This window comes from Stegostoma tigrinum, chromosome 8 (assembly GCF_030684315.1).
Source record: "Stegostoma tigrinum isolate sSteTig4 chromosome 8, sSteTig4.hap1, whole genome shotgun sequence".
Taxonomy (NCBI): Eukaryota; Metazoa; Chordata; class Chondrichthyes; order Orectolobiformes; family Stegostomatidae; genus Stegostoma; species Stegostoma tigrinum.
In genome coordinates this window covers 6896643-6913425 of record NC_081361.1, presented here as the reverse complement: position 1 = coordinate 6913425, position 16783 = coordinate 6896643, and the positions used below count along the sequence as shown (strand labels likewise).

The 16783-nt window shown below is 47.7% G+C and overlaps 1 protein-coding gene across 1 annotated transcript in view; it reads left to right on the top strand.

The window, feature by feature from the left end:
• The window catches only part of LOC125456615 (probable voltage-dependent R-type calcium channel subunit alpha-1E), a 714016-nt gene that overhangs the window by 576121 nt on the left and 121112 nt on the right, over positions 1-16783 (top strand). Inside the window, exons 19-22 of the mRNA XM_059647713.1 lie at positions 4174-4241; positions 6587-6684; positions 11722-12336; positions 14114-14421. Coding sequence (XP_059503696.1) covers positions 4174-4241; positions 6587-6684; positions 11722-12336; positions 14114-14421 — 1089 coding nt within the window. The remainder of the gene's footprint in view (positions 1-4173; positions 4242-6586; positions 6685-11721; positions 12337-14113; positions 14422-16783) is intronic.

Below are 16783 nucleotides of genomic sequence, written 5' to 3'. Positions count from 1 at the left end.
GCTTGGCTTTATCTGTGTGGCACTCAAATGATTTTGTGGTCTTTGTAAAATATGGGAAGGTGGCCAGTGTGGCTTAGGTGAGAGAACATTCTTGAATTGTCATCCAAGTGCATTAATTGCGCACTGACTCTGAGCCCTCAGCTGCCACACTCAAGATATTAGAAGCAGTACCAAACTGGTATGACATGTCACCATGGTAACTATTACAATGAAGTCATCAGTTTTGAATATTGACCGGAGTTAGGTGGAGAATTGACATCTCACTGTGTGTCACGCCCACATTGCTTTGCAGCCTTCAAATTGTAAAACACTCGCTCTTTCAGCTTGTCAGCCTCCACCTCAAGTCATGAGGAAGGGGCATCTGGGACCAGCCAACTGAGTCCTTTGTCGAGGCAATGAAGAACACTAAAGGAACAATACGCAATTAAAAATACAACCGTAAAAAGGAGCCAAGGCAAGTTCCAAAGGGAAATATTGATTAATATGATGAAAGAGAAAAACACAGCAGAAGAAAGTAAAAATAATATTGTAAATTTTCAAAATCATTCACAAACATCGTATGAAACTCTTTGTTTTACATTGTGTGTTCCCCAGACTGGAGGCAATTAAATACGTTGTAAATCCATCAACTTCTTTGCCAGGAAGGATCTTTCTGCTATAAGATAATAAAATGTGAGGCTGGATGAACACAGCAGGCCCAGCAGCATCTCAGGAGCACAAAAGCTGACGTTTCGGGCCTAGACCCTTCATCAGAGAGGGGGATGGGGTGAGGGTTCTGGAATAAATAGGGAGAGAGGGGGAGGAGGACCGAATATGGAGAGAAAAGAAGATAGGTGGAGAGGAGAGTATAGGTGGGGAGGTAGGGAGGGGATAGGTCAGTCCAGGGAAGACAGACAGGTCAAGGAGGTGGGATGAGGTTAGTAAGTAGGAGATGGAGGTGCGGCTGAGGTGGGAGGAAGGGATGGGTGAGAGGAAGAACAGGTTAGGGAGGCAGAGACAGGTTGGACTGGTTTTGGGATGCAGTGGGTGGAGGGGAAGAGCTGGGCTGGTTGTGTGGTGCAGTGGGGGGAGGGGACGAACTGGGCTAGTTTTGGGATACGGTGGGGGAAGGGGAGATTTTGAAGCTGGTGAAGTCCACATTGATACCATTGGGCTGCAGCGTTCCCAAGCGGAATATGAGTTGCTGTTCCTGCAACCTTCAGGTGGCATCATTGTGGCACTACAGGAGGCCCATGATGGACATGTCATCTAAAGAATGGGAGGGGGAGTGGAAATGGTTTGCGACTGGGAGGTGCAGTTGTTTATTGCGAACCGAGCGGAGGTGTTCTGCAAAGCGGTCCCCAAGCCTCCGCTTGGATTCCCCAATGTAGAGGAAGCCACGCCGGGTACAGTGGATGCAGTATACCACATTGGCAGATGTGCAGGTGAACCTCTGCTTAATGTGGAAAGTCATCTTGGGGTCTGGGATGGGGGTGAGGGAGGAGGTGTGGGGGCAAGTGTGGCATTTCCTGCGGTTGCAGGGGAAGGTGCCGGGTGTGGTGGGGTTGGAGGGCAGTGCGGAGCGAACAAGTGAGTCACGGAGAGAGTGGTCTCTCCAGAAAGCAGACAGGGGTAGGGATGGAAAAATGTCTTGGGTGGTGGGGTCGGATTGTAGATGGCAGAAGTGTCGGAGGATGATGCGTTATATCCGGAGGTTGGTGGGGTGGTGTGTGAGAATGAGGGGGATCCTCTTAGGGCGGTTGTGGCGGGGGCGGGGTGTGAGGGATGTGTTGCGGGAAATGCGGGAGACGCGGTCAAGGGCGTTCTCGACCACTGTGGGGGGAAAGTTGCGGTCCTTGAAGAACTTGGACATTTGGGATGTGCGGGAGTGGAATGCCTCATCGTGGGAGCAGATGCGGCGGAGACGGAGGAATTGGGAATAGGAGATGGAATTTTTGCAGGCGGGTGGGTGGGAGGAGGTGTATTCTAGGTAGCTGTGGGAGTCGGTGGGCTTGAAATGGACATCAGTTACAAGCTGGTTGCCTGAGATGGAGACTGAGAGATCCAGGAAGGTGAGGGATGTGCTGGAGATGGCCCAGGTGATCTGAAGGTTGGGGTGGAAGGTGTTGGCGAAGTGGATGAACTGTTCGAGCTCCTCTGGGGAGCAAGAGGCGGCGCCGATACAGTCAACAATGTAACGGAGGAAGAAGTGGGGTTTGGGGCCTGTGTAGGTGCGGAAGAGGGACTGTTCCATGTAACCTACAAAGAGGCAGGCATAGCTGGGGCCCATGCGGGTGCCCATGGCCACCCCCTTAGTCTGTAGGAAGTGGGAGGAATCGAAAGAGAAGTTCATGACCTCATCACCTCAGGGGACCTCCCACCCACAGCCTCCAACCTCATTGTTCCCCAACCCCGCATGGCCCGTTTCTATCTCCTTCCCAAAATCCACAAACCTGCCTGTCCTGGTCGACCCATCGTCTCAGCCTGCTCCTGCCCCACCGAACTCATCTCCACCTATCTGGACTCCATTTTCTCCCCTTTGGTCCAGGAACTCCCTACCTACGTCCGTGACACCACCCACGCCCTTCACCTCCTCCAGGACTTCCAATTCCCTGGCCCCCAACACCTCATTTTCACCATGGACATCCAGTCCCTATACACCTGCATTCCGCATGCAGATGGCCTCAAGGCCCTCCGCTTCTTCCTGTCCCGCAGGCCCGACCAGTCCCCCTCCACCGACACCCTCATCCGCCTAGCCGAACTCGTCCTCACCCTCAACAACTTCTCTTTCGATTCAAAATGCTTAAAAGACTATGTTATAATTGAGCAAGCTCATTCCATGAAAGCAAAATTGTTTGGCAAATCTGTTACTGATTTTTGAGGACATAATCAGCCAGATTGATAAAGGGGCAAGTAACATTCTTATTTGTTGACTGGGCTGGGCCAGCGTTTATTATCCATCCCTAGGTGTCCTGGAGAAAGTAGAGGTGAGTTGCTTTCTTAACTACTACAGTCCATGTGCTGTATGTTGACCCAGAATGCCCTCAGGGAGGAAATTCCAGGATTTTGAGTGAGCGACAATGAAGGAACAGTGATATATCTCCATGCCAGAATGGTGAGTGGCTTGGAGGGGAACTTGCAGCAGGTGGTGTTCCCAGGTATCTGCTGCCCTTGTCCTTCTAGACGAAAGTGGTGATTGTGTTATAAAGGGAGCAGCAATGTAGTTTCTTCTGATTTTCAACAGTCACGAGATGAGGTGCCACAAAATAATTTGTTGCAGTGGATAGGGACTCATAAAATTGGGGGTTAGTATTTTGACATAAGCTAGAGGATTGGCTAATTAACAGAATTGAATAGCAATGACAGGATGTAATACTAACCTGGAGGACAGGATCTCAGGATGCTAATAAGAGTGCTGGTCTGATTACTGAGAATCATAATCAGCCGTCCTATTGAAACTGGAAAGATAACAAACATCCTTTCTGATGATTGGCATCTGATCTGCCAGTTTATGTGGATCCCAGGACTGGAAGGTTAACTGTGTGTTGCTTTGGTCTTTCCTACAATTGAGTGAAATCTTTCCTGAAGTGTTTGGCGTTATCTGCTCACGTGTGCTGGATACAATTTTGGTCGCCTTCTTTGTGGAGGGGTGTAATTGCACTGAACGCAATTCAGAGGAGGATCACTGTATTGACTCCAGAAATGAGGGCTCTGTCTTTTGAGGAGGATTGAGCAGTTTAGGTCTATAACTCTCTGCAGTCTAGAACAATGGGAGGAGATCTAATTGACGTCTTTAAGTTGCTAAAGGCGACTGACAAAGTAGACATATGATGCACGCTTCTTATGGGACAATCTAGAATGTGAAGTCATAGTTTTAGGATAAGGAGTGTCAGATTTAAAACAGATGAAAAGAAATTACTTCTCTCAAAAGGATGTGAATCTGTGGAGTTCACTACCCCAGAGTTAAATGCTAGGTAACTTAGTAAATTTAAGGAGGAGATAGACTGATTTTAATTAGTAATGAGGTGAAGGATTGGGGAAAGCAGACAGGAAAGTGGAGCTGAGGCTGATATGACATCAGCCATGATCATATTAAATGGCAGAGCAGACATGAGGAGTTGAATATTCTATTCCTGCAGCTAGTTCTTACATGGTGACCGGACAGTTCCTCATTTCCTTAACTCCGATGTAAAGACACTTTGCTCAATGTCTTCCTGGCCATCGCTGTGGATAACCTGGCCAATGCCCAAGAGCTAACAAAGGTAAAATATCCTCTTTGTTGGCGGCGTACTATCAGCTTTCAATCAACTGGAATACATGGGAAACGGAGAGAGATAGTACAGATGAAAGACAATCTTGACAAAGAATCCATGCGTTGCAATGTGGGAATGGAGCTTTGCACAGACCCCATGCAATATGGGCAAGAGAGCTGTCGCACAGTGTGGGGCTGACCTGCACAGCTTACAATCATATAGTGCACAAGAGGCCTTTGGGCCCATTGTGTCTGTACAGCCCAAGAAACTACACTACTGGCTACACTCGTCCCACTTCCTGACACTAGGCCCATAGTCTTGAATGTTATGACACCTCAAGTGCTCATCCAAGTACTTTTTAAAGGTTATGAGGTTTACCACCTCAACTGCCCTCCCAGGCCGGGCATTCCAGGCCCCACCACCCTCTAGGTGAAAATAATTTCCTCAAAAGCTCTCTAAGGTTTCTTTCTTTCATGTTAAAAGTGAGCCAACTTGTTATTGACTCTTGATAGGGCAGCATGGTGGTACAGTGGTTAGCACTACCGCCTCACAGCACCAGGGACCCAGGTTCAATTCCAGCCTCGGGCAACTGTCTGTGTGGAGTTTGCATGTTCTCCCCATGTCTGTATAGGTTTGCTCCGGTTTCCTCCCACAGTCCAAAGATGTGCAGGGTAGGTGTATTGGCCATGCTAAATTGCCCATAGTGTTTAGGGAGGTGTAGATTAGGTGGGCTATAGGGGGATGGGTCTGGGTGGGATGCCCTGAGGTTCGGTGTGGACTTGTTGGGTCAAAGGGCCTGTTTCCACACTGTAGGGATTCTAATTCTAATTCTTCAAAGAAGGAGAACAGCTGCTTTCTATTCCCCTCACAATTTTATACACCTCTTTCAGGTCCCCCCTCATCTTTCTCTGATCCAAACAAAACAACCCAGCCTCTCTTCACATCTAAACTGCTCCATCCCAGGCAACATCCTGGTGAATCTCCTCTGCAATCCCCTCCAGTGCAATCACATCCTTCCTGTAGTGCGGTGACCAGAACTGCACACAGTGCTCCAGCTGTGGCCGAACTGAAGTCCTGTACAGCTTCAACATAACCCCCGTGCTCTTATAATCTATGACTGATAAAGGCAAGCATTGCGTATGCTTTATAACTACCTTATTAACATGTTCTACCATCTTCAGGGAGCTGTGGACAAGCTCCCCAATGCCCCTCTGTTCCTCTGAGCTTCCTAGGGTCCTGCTGTTCATTGAGTACTTCCTTGTCCCTTCTTCCAAAGTGCATAACTTCACAATTATCAGGGTTGAATTCCATCTACCACTGATCTGCCCATCTGACCAAGCGTTTATACCCTCCTGCAACTAACACCTTCTTCCTTACTGTCAACTACCCGACCCATCTTTGCGCAATTCATAAACTTTCTTAGCTTTCCGCCACACGGTCATGGACATTGTTTATGTGTGTATCACAAGCGGTAAAGGACCCACTCAGCCTGTTCATCTCAGGATTTGCTGAACACGTTTGATGTTGCTTGTGCAAGGCACACTTTGGAAAGTTCTGCATCCCTCTTCACCAGTTCAGCATCTGGCAGTTTGGGTCACCAGTGAATTAGCCACAAGTCTGCACTGTGAGTGGGACCATGATCAATGTGTAGACCTTCCCATAGAGTCGGCAGTGCATGGATCTGCCATCCATCATTACAAAGTGCACAGTAGGAGTTCCCCTATTCCTTTTGAGCCAGTGAACATTGCTATCTGAGATGTAAGTGAGCAAGGAGCCCACTTTTGGAGGGAGGAAAAAGAGCCTGATCACATTTGTTCCTGCTGTCAGTGGGTAGTGTGTCTGCCTCTGAGCCAGATGCAAGGATCCAGTCCCAAGAATAGAATCATAGAGTGCAGTCGAGGCCCTCCAGCCTTTCGACCTGTGAGAAATACCTAACCTTCTACCTAATCCCGTTCACCAGCTCTCTTGCCCATAGCCTAGATTGTTACGACATGCCATGTATCTAATCCAGATAACTTTTTAAAGGATGTGAGGCAATTCTTTCCCTCAACACCATCCCAGGCAGTGCATTCCAGACTGTCACCACCCGTCTGAGTTGAAAAAGAAAGATTTTCCTCTCATCCCACACAGCAAGAGAGGGACAAGACATTGACAGTGCTTCTGGGCCAAAATAGGCCCATTGGCCATCTGTGAATGTCACCAGCCTGCCTCCAGAAGAGACTCTGGTGAAATAGAACCAGGAGATGCTGCAGCATGGGATCATGGTGAGGCCTGTATCCATGGTGACAGTGGTCAGGGTCTCGGAAGGGTGCTGAGGATGGTGACATTGACTAGGGCTCACTGTTCTCACCTAGGAGGAGCAGGAAGAAGAGGAAGCCATCAACCAGAAACACGCACTGCAAAAAGCAAAAGAGGTCAGCCCGATGTCCGCACCTGGCTTCCCTTCGACTGAGTGAGTGAACATGACATGCCTCAAGGCACACCGAGGGTCTAGTATAATCTGACGGGTGGACATGGGTTGGGGGGATTTGTGGGGGATGGGGGATGCTTTCTTCAGTATCCCAAGCAATTAGCCAACATTGCCGCATGAGTATCGTGCTCGTACAAGGAGCTGCTCAGCGGCATCTAACGTGGCCTTGTTTCGGGCAGTGTCAAGACATGGGATGTCACAGACAGATTGATTGAAACAGGGAGACAGAGGCACTAGGACAACTATAGATTGAGTGGAGAGGTTAAACAGTCTCAAATGCCAGAGTGGGAGAGAGGAATGTTTCAGATTGAGGAGAGAGAAAAGGATTAGAGTGACTCAGACACAGGAGAGAGAGGGTTTAGAGTGTCTCAAATAGGCAAGCGTGAGAGAGGGATTACTGTGTCTCAGATAGAGGAGAGCAACAGAGGGATTAGAGTGTCTCAGATAGAGGAGAGAGGAAGATGGATTACAGTGTCTCAGATACAAGAGTGTGAGAGAGGGATGCGAGTGCCTCATAGCAGAGTCAGAGGCGGATTAGGGGATCACAGATACAGGAGAGTGAGAGAGGAATCAGAGTGTGTCAGATAGAGGAGAATGAGAGCAGGATTAGTGTGTCTCAGATAGAGAAGAGTGAGAAAGGGATGAGTGTGTCTCAGGTAGAGGAGAGTGAGTGAGGGATTACAGTGTCTCAGATAGAAAAGAGTGAGAGAGGGATGAGAGTGTCTCAGAGGAGAGTGAGAGAGGGATTATGGTGTCTCAGATAGAGGAGATTGAGAGAGGGATTAGAGTATATTGCATACAGGAGAGTGAGAGAGGGATTGGAGTGTCTCAGATACAGGAGAGTGAGAGAGGGATTTGAGTGTCTCAGATAGAAGAGTGTGAGAGGCATAAGAGTGTCTGAAATAGAGGAGAGTGAGAGAAGGATTAAGGTGTCTCAGATAGAGGAGATTGAGAGAGGGATTAGTGCGTCTCAGATAAAGGAGAGTGAGAGAGGGATTGAGATTTCCCAGATAGAGGAGAGTGAGAGAAGGATTAGAGTGTCTCAGATAGGAAAGAGTGAGAGAGGGATGAGAGTGCCTCAGATCGAGGAAAGTGAGAGAAGGATTAGAGTGTCCCAGATAGAGGAGAGTTAGAGAGGGATGAGAGTGTTTCAGACAGAGATGAATGAGAGAGGGATTAGAGTGTCTCAGATAGAGGAGATTAGTGACAGATTAGAGTGTCTCAGATAGAGGAGAATGAGAGAGGGATTAGAGTGCCTCAGGTAGAGGAGAGCAAGAATGATGAGAGTGTCTCAGAGCAGAGTGAGAGAGGTGTTAGGTTATCGCAGATAGAGGGGAGTGACAGAGGGATTAGAGTGTATCAGATAGAGAGAGAGTGAGGGATTAGAGTGTCTCAGATAGAGGAGAGTTAGAGATTGATTCGAGTGTCTCATATAGAAGAAAGTGAGACAGGGATTTGAGTCTCTCAGATAGAAGAGAGTGAGAGAGGGATGAGAGTGCCTCAGATCGAGGAAAGTGAGAAAGGGATTAGAATGTCCCAGATAGAGGAGATGAGAGTGTTTCAGACCGAGGTGAATGAGAGAGGGATTAGTGTGTCTCAGATAGAGGTGAGTGAGAGTGGGATGAGAGTACCTCAGACACAGGAGAGTGAGAGTGATTTGAGTGTCTCAAATAGAGAACAGAGAGAGGGATGAAGGTTTAGAGTGTCTCTGATAGAGGAGTAAGGGTGGAATTAGAGTATCACAGATAGAGGAGTAAGAGGGATTTCAGTGTCTCAGAAAGAGGAGTGAAAGAGAGGGATTAGTGTGTCTCAGTTAGAGGTGAGTGAGACAAGGATTAGAGTGTCTGAGATAAAGGAGTGTGAGACAGGGATCAGAGTGTCTCAGATAGAGGTTAGAGAGAGGGATGAAGGATTAGAGTGTCTCAGATCGAGGAGTAAGGGTGGAATTTGAGTGTCTCAGACAGAGGAGTGAGAGAGGGACTTGAGTGCCTCAAATAAAGGAGAGTGAAAGACGGATGAGAGTGTCTCAGATAGAGGAGTGTGATCTGAGGGATTAGAGTGTCTCAGATGAGAAGTGTGAGAGAGGGATTAGAGTGTCTCAGGTAGAGGCTAGAGAGAGGGATCAAGGTTCAGAAAGTCTCTGATAGAGGAGTAAGGGTGGGATTAGTGTGTCTCAGATAGAGGAGTCAGGGAGGGATTAGAGTGCCTGAGATAGAGGAGTGTGAGAGTATGATCAGGGTGTCTCAGATAGAGGAGAGTGAGAGAGGGATTAGAGTGTATCAGATATAGGAGAGTGAGAGAGGAATTAAAGTGTTTCAGATAGAGGGAAGTAAAAAGCGATTAGAGTGTCTCAGATACAAGTGTGTGAGAGAGGGATTAGACTGTCTCAGATAGAGGAGGGTGAGAGAGGATTAGAGTGTGTCAGATAGAGGAGCGTGAGGGAGAGATGAGAATGTCCCAGAGGAATGTGAGAGAAGGATTAGAGAGTCTTAGATGGAGAATAGTGTTAGAGGGATTAGAGTGTCTCAGATAGAGGAGAGCGAGAGAGGCATGAGACTGTCTCAGATAGAGGAGAGTGAGAGAGGGGTTAAGATGTCTCTGATCGAGGTGAATGAGAGAGGGATTAATGTGTCTCAAATAGAGGAGAGTGAGAGAGAGATGAGAGTGTCTCAGGTAGAGGAGTGTGAGCGAGGGATTAGAATGTCTCAGATAGAGGATAGAGAGAGGGCTGAAGGGAGTGTCTCAGATAGAGGAGTAAGAGAGGGATTTGAGTGTCTCAGATACAGGAGAGTGAGAGAGGGATTTGAGGTCTCAGGTAGAGGAGTGTGAGAGAAGGATTAGAGTGTCTCAGATTGAGGAGTAACAGGGATTTCAGTGCCTCAGATAGAGGAGTGCGAGAGGGGGATTAGTGTATCTCAGAGGTGAGTGAGACAATGATGATAGTGTCTGAGATAAAGGAGTGTGAGAAAGTGATTAGTGTGTCTCAGATTGAGGAGAATGAGAGAGGGATGAGAGTGTCTCAGAGGAGAGTGAGAGAGGGATTTGAATGTCTCAGGTGGAGAAGTGTGAGACAGGGATTAGAGTATCTCAGATAAAGGAGAGTGAGAGAAGATTTGAGTATCTCAGGTGGAGGAGTGAGAGAGACATGAGAGTGTCTCAGATAGAGGAGAGTAGTGAGGGATTAGGGCGTGTCAGATCAAGGGAAGTGAGAGAGGGAGTAGAGTGTCTCAAATAGAGGAGAGCGAGCGAGAAATTAGCGTGTCTCGTATAGAGGAGAGTGAGAGATGGATTAGACTGTCTCATATAGAAGAGAGTGAGAGAGGGATTAGAGTGTCTAAGATTGAGGAGAGTGCAAGAAGGATTAGAGTGCCCCAGATAGAGGAGAGTGAGAGAGGGATGAGAGTACCTCAGACACAGGTGAGTGAGAGAGGGATTTGGGTGTCTCAGATAGAGGAGTGTGAGGGAGGGATTAGAGTGTCTCAGAAAGAGGAGAGTGAGAGAGGGATTAGACTGTCTCAGATACAGGAGGATGAGAGAGGGATTAAGTGTCTCATTTAGAGGTGAGATTGAGACGGATTAGAGTACCTCAGATACAGGAGAGTGAGCGACAGATTTGAGTATCTCAGACTGAGCGAGGGATTTGAGTATCTCAGACTGAGGAGTAAGAGAGGGTAGAGTGTCTCAGATAGAGGAAAACCGTGAGGGATTAGAGTATGTCAGATCGAGGGGAGTGAGAGAGGGATTGGAGTGTCTCAAATAGAGGACTGCCAGCGAGAAATTAGCATGTCTCATATACAGGACAGTGAGAGATGGATTAGACTGTCTCATATAGAAGTGAGTGAGAGAGGAATTAGAGTGACTCAGATAGGGGAGAATGAGAGAAGGATTTGAATATCTCAGATAGAGGAGTAAGAGGGATTTCAGTGTCTCAGAGCAGTGCGAGAGAGGGATTATTTTGTCTCAGTTAGAGGTGAGTGAGACAAGGATTAGAGTGTCTGAGATAAAGGAGTGTGAGAGAGTGATTAGAGTTCTCAGATTGAGTAGAGTGAGAGAGGAATGAGAGTGTCTCAGATAGAGGAGAGTGAGAGAGGAATTTGTGTGTCTCAGGTGGAGAAGTGTGAGACAGGGATTAGAGTGTGTCAGATAGTGGAGTGTGAGAGAGGGATTAGAGTATATCAGATAGAGGAGAGTGAGAGAGAGATAGAGTGTCTCAGATAGAGGATAGAGATAGGGATGAGAGATTAGAGCTTCTCAGGCAGAGGAGTGAGAGAGGGATTTAAGTGTCTCAGAGGAGCGCGAGAGAGGGATTAGAGTGTCTCAAATAGTGGGACGGGTGAGAGGTATTAGCGTGTTTCATCTAGAGGAGAGTGCATGAGGAATTAGATCGTCTCAGATGGAGTGGAGGGAGAGAGGGATTAGAGATTCTCAAATAGGGGAGAGTGAGAGAGGTATTCGAGTGTCATATATTTGGGACATCTAAACTCTGGGATTTGTAGAGGGATCATGTCCTGTTCGAATTTCTGGATTGATTCTTGTGTTATCTCTCCAAATGTCTGGTAATATAGTGAGTAGCTGATACAAGCTCAATGTTTGATTGCTCTCAAACTCACCTCTTTAAGTCCAGCCTCGGGCCTTGCACAGTTGTGGATGCTCCCCACGAATGCAGGCATTTCTAGAACACAGGCCTTTGAACTGGTATCTCCCAATTTTTCTCACTCACCATTCACCTTGGTGAAATGAGCTGATCAAGAATTGAAATAGATTTGGTGTTGAGCCTGTGATAGGAAACTGCTTAGAGTGTACCGAGAGAGAGAGTAGGAGAGAGTAACAATGGAAGTCTTTCGAGAAACAAAGGTCTGTAGCAAGATTTTGTTTGCCATCTGTCTGCTTTGCTGTCTTGAATGTAGTAATAATTATCTGAGTGCCTGTGACCTTGATATTTTGTTGCTGGCATGCCACTGTTGTGATGCATTTCATTCTAATTCCACCTGCTGTTTTCTGGTCCCCATTTGGTTCCAGGAGGGAATTTCGGAGGCACAAACACATGTCCATCTGGGAGGCCAGAACAAGCCAGCTGAGGAGACGGATGCAGATGAGCAGCCGCGAGGCCCTCTTTGCTGAGGCTTTGCAAGGGCTGGAGGGGAGCAGGTACAGGAGGCACCGTTCCAGGATCTATGAGGGTGAGAGCCTCCGGCGCCTGGCTGAGCAGAGGGCCAGGGAGGCCGTAGAGGGTGAGGTTGGAAAGCGAGAGGGCTTCAAGAGTCTGTCACTTCGCAACAACTGGCAACCTGCGGGAGAGAACAAGGAAAGCCCTTCCCCCAAAGTCAACGGCGACCAGGAGTGCAACCAGGGCAAACCCTATAACCGGCAAGCAGAGAACAGGCAGAGCCTCACACTGGACGAGCCCGCAAGGCTGAAGAGGAGATACCGATCGCTGTACAAGGAGGCCAAGCTGGGCTTGGTGGAAAGCGACGAGACCAATCTCGGCCATAACAGGGCTGGCAACAGCAAAGAGGAGGGGCTGCCTCTGCCCAAGGAGCAAGAGGAGACCGGCCTGCGAAGCCATAGCCCCAAGGAGAAAGGTGCCCGTGAGTCGACAAAGGCACACTCCTGGAAAGGGAGACCCCACACAAGGTCAGAAACTTTCGGAATTCCTGCCACTTGATCTGTACTGTTCCATTCTTTCTCTGTGGGGGTGGGTGTTGCTCATCTCTGATTGCTTTTACCACGGCTTCTACAGCGCGCTGCTAAGACTCGGCCACATTGCTGTGGCTCTGGAGTCCCAAGGAAGGATGACTCAGTGAATCAGTTGCACCATACAACAACAGTTGTCTCTATTACTAAGACTACCTTCAAATTCCAGAATGTGTTCATTCAGTTTAAAATCAGCAGCAGAGCTGGGCTTTGAATACTTGTCAGCCCCTACCTCTGGATTTCCTCATCTAGCAGCTTTGCCGATGCACCACCTACTGGATGTGAGTTTGCCTGCTGAGCTGGAAGGTTCGTTTTCAGACGTTTCGTCACCATTCTAGGTAACATCATCAGTGAGCCTCTGGCGAAGCGCTGGTGTTATGTCCCGCTTTCTATTTATCAACCCAAGGAAACCTAACCAGATAAACAGAAAGCGGGACATAACACCAGCGCTTCGTCGGAGGCTCACTGATGATGTTACCTAGAATGGTGACGAAATGTCTGAAAAGAACCTTCCAGCTCAGCGAGCAAACTCACAACCAGAACCTCAACCTGAGCTACAAATCTTATCAAAACTCGCTAGCACCACCTACTGTCTATCAGAGGGAGTCGCCATGCCCAAGGTTTGAACTCCAACGATATGTTAATTGGCAATAATGGCGGAGAAAGTACCCTCTATTCATTTTAACTTGGAAACTGCTCTATCAGCCATGCAGCCTTGGTCAACCCAAGGCTGTAGTGCATTTTGGGCAGTGATTAGGCCGGTGATTATCTGCCCTGCTTAGCCTTGGTTAGCATTTTTCTCTGATAATGTTAATATTGAGAAGGTACTGTCACCGGTTGGCCTTGTGAGGGTGTTCAGTGTCAGGATCTGATAAGTTTGCAGAGTGTAAAGCTCGTTCGAGCTCTGGCTTTCCCACTGTGTCCCGGTAGAAGGTTCAGGGGAAACTGGATAAACCCCTTTTCACCAACTCTCTTTAACAGTGCCCTCCAGTGTCCACCAGAGGGCACCACGGTGGTTCAGTGGTTAGCACTGCTGCTTCGTTGTGAGGGGAACCTGGGTTCGATTCCAACTTCGGACACTGTCTGTGTGGAGTTGCACGTTCTCCAGGTTCCTCGTACTGTCCATAGATTGGCCATGCTTCATTACCCGCAGTATTCAGACATGTGCAGGCTAGCCATGGGAAATCCAGGGTTACAGGGATTTGGGGCTGGGGGGTCTTGCTTTGGTTGGGAGGGTGGTCTCAGTGGGTCGAATGGCCCGCTTCTACATTTGGAGGGATTCTAGTAGACAGTAGGGTAGCGACTTGACAAGCATCTACATTGCAACATGGGGAGGTGAGACTGATATGGAGTAGAGGGTAGTTAATGTCCTACCACTCATTACAGAAGCACCAGAGTAGTGATGGTGCAGAAAGAAGCCTGGGCTCTCCAAATGACCATTGTGACCTAGTAACTTTCCCCTTCTCTCTAGGAAAGGGATTGAGTTGGGGAAGTGACAATAGCACCCGTCCTGGAGCTGATCTGTAGGTGCTGACATCCCCAGAGCTCAGTACGGGCAGCAATACAATTCTCGCTCTGCATATGGAGAGAGGCCATTGCCAGTGTTGCCTGAACTGACCTGGCGAATGACACCGGCTCTGGGGGAGGGGCTTGGGGTAAGAGGCAAGGATTTGGCAGAATGTGCTTCAAGTGACTTGTTTCCACTATGCATCCACAGCCGCTTGAATCAACAGTCGGGCGCCAACACAAACATACCCACAGTGCAAGTGGGAGCAGAGAGCGCCAGAGTCTCAGGGAGTGAAAATGCAGACAGTACGAGAAACAGCAAGATCGATAAGCAGCAAATCAACGAGCAGACCAGCTTGCTCAATCTGCAACTGGATCTAAAAAACACGCCTAAATCGCCGCGACTGACTGAGTCGGGAAGTTGCAATAACCGAGACCAGGATAAGTCTCGTGATCAGACGGAGGTTGATGTAGACTGCGAAAACACTGAGACCCCCATGGATTCCCTCGTCGCACCAGGTAGGAGCATGTACGTTTGCAGAGAGACGATTAGCAAAACACAAATGTGTTCCACCTCAAACCCCAACACACCGTCCTTCCATGCCCTAACTTCTATCTCCAATCTTCCCGGTCCTGCGGATCAATGTGAAGGATTATTGGCGTAGCAAGGTTAATCTGCTCTAATCTCACCAGCCCAAGTGTGAATGTAATAAAGGATCGAAATCAAACCAGTTTATCTACATGGTGGGTAATCCTGAGTGATTGCTGGTAGAACTGATAGGAAGAGCTGTATAAGATCCAAGATTAGGTTCGTATAGAGATTTTTTTAAACAACCTGCTCAGGGATAGTATTACACACCTCTGGAGCAGGTAGAAGTTGAATTCGGGTCTTCTCTCTGAGGTAGGGACACTACCATTGTGCCGCAAGAGCCCTGAGGTTCATACCAGGATGATTGGATAGTAAACCTCACGTCTTTGGATCTGTAGAGGGACTCAATCCACATTTAGTTATACACAGCTGTTATAATACTTCACAAAGCTCATATAATTGGTGCCAGTCGTTACTGGTACCCAGGAATGAATGTGCAGCTGATTTTAAACTGAATTGCTACTGGTACCCAGGATGTGTTCTGGGAGCTTGTCACTGGTACAGAAGGGGTGCACCATGCATGAAATAGGAAAATACATTGTGTGTTACAGCAGAATCTTTTGGTAATTTAGATAAATGTGCTTTGGGTAGTGTAGATAGGAGGTTAACCTCTCTATTCAACAATTTATTTATTGGAAAAGTAAAGAGGAATGCTGATGAAAAATCAGTAATCAGGAATGTTAATTCAATTTTCCCTCTATACATGCTGTAGTTATGCTGACTATTTCCAGCATTTTCTGCTCTTATTTCAGATTTTCAGCACCTGGAGTATTTCATCATTGAAACCAGATACTGCCTGCTGTAAGAGTTTGTTGGGCCGTGTTGGAGAAACTTCACATTGTATCTAACCCTGTGCTGTCCCTGTCCTGGGAGCATTTGGAGAGGAAATATAGACAGTGTTTTACTCTGTATCTAACCCCATGCTATCCCTGTCCTGGGAAGAGTGTAGAGACTGTGGATTCACAGTTGTGTTGCAGTATTTTATGTGCGTGTTACATTATTAAAGAGACAGAACCTATTTGAACAGAGCGTTGTGAGCACACATTAGCCACAGTTACATGAGTTCCAACACAAATGGTGTCAGCCAGCATTGCTGCTGCTATCAAGTGCCATCTATCTCATCAGAATTAACAAGTAACTGCCAGTACAGGTGATCTAAAAGAAACACAGAATATGTAGGAAGTGCTAAACAAGTCAGGCAATATCTATGGAAGGAGAAACAGGGGTCACATTTCAGAGTGAGGGCTCATTTTTGTCAGCTATCACTGAGTGGTTCCCCTCACCAGATTTCACAGCACACGAGCCTGATGAACGATGTAGTCAAAGAGAAAGTCATTCCATTGCATTCACTACAAATTCATCATCAATTTGTGTTTGTCTCTGTGGCTCTCAGTATCTCTTTGTGTTGTTCTCCTTGTCTCTCTGTGACACTGTCACTGCCTCTGTGTCATCCTCAGTGTTGCTTTGTCCCTCAGTGTCAATTGGTGTCTTTCTGTCTCTCTCTCTGTGGCTCACTATGTCACTATTGGTGGTTTACTGTTTCACTTTTGGTGGCTCTCAATGTCATTCTCTGTCACTCTTTCTATCTTTTGGTGACATTCTGTCTTTTTTTGGTGGCTCTCTGTGTACCTCCATCTCCCTCTGTGTCACTCATGGTGTCCAACTGGGACTCTGTGACATTCCCAGTGGTTCTCTGTGTCACTCTTGGTGTGTCTGTCTCATTCTGTGTCGCCCTCGGTGTCTCTCTGTGTCGCCTTCTATTTCACTCTCGGTGTCTCTCGCAGAATTTCTCTCTGTGCCACTCTCAGTGCCTCTCGGTATCTCCCTCTGTGTCACTCTCGGTATCTCCCTCTGTGTCACCCTGCGTCTCTCTGTTTCATTCTCTGTGCCTCTCTCGGTGCCTCTTTGTGTGGTTTTTGTGACTCTGTGTCACTGTCAGTATCTCTGTGTGGTTCTCGGTCTTAACTGTGTCTACATAGAATTACTGTTTGTTTCCCTCAGTGGAAATGAATAACAATGAGGAGGTGTATTGGCTCTAATAATCATGTTCAGGTGGAGGTAAATACCATGGGCAGAACATGTTGACGGGAGTTGTTTACAGAGCCCCAAACAGTAGTGGAGACACATTCCCGAAGTGCACAACAGTAATCCTGGGTGACTTGAAGCTAAATATAGGTTGGACAAACCAAACTAGAGGAGATTTACTGGGATATGTACGTGTTAGGTTGTTTT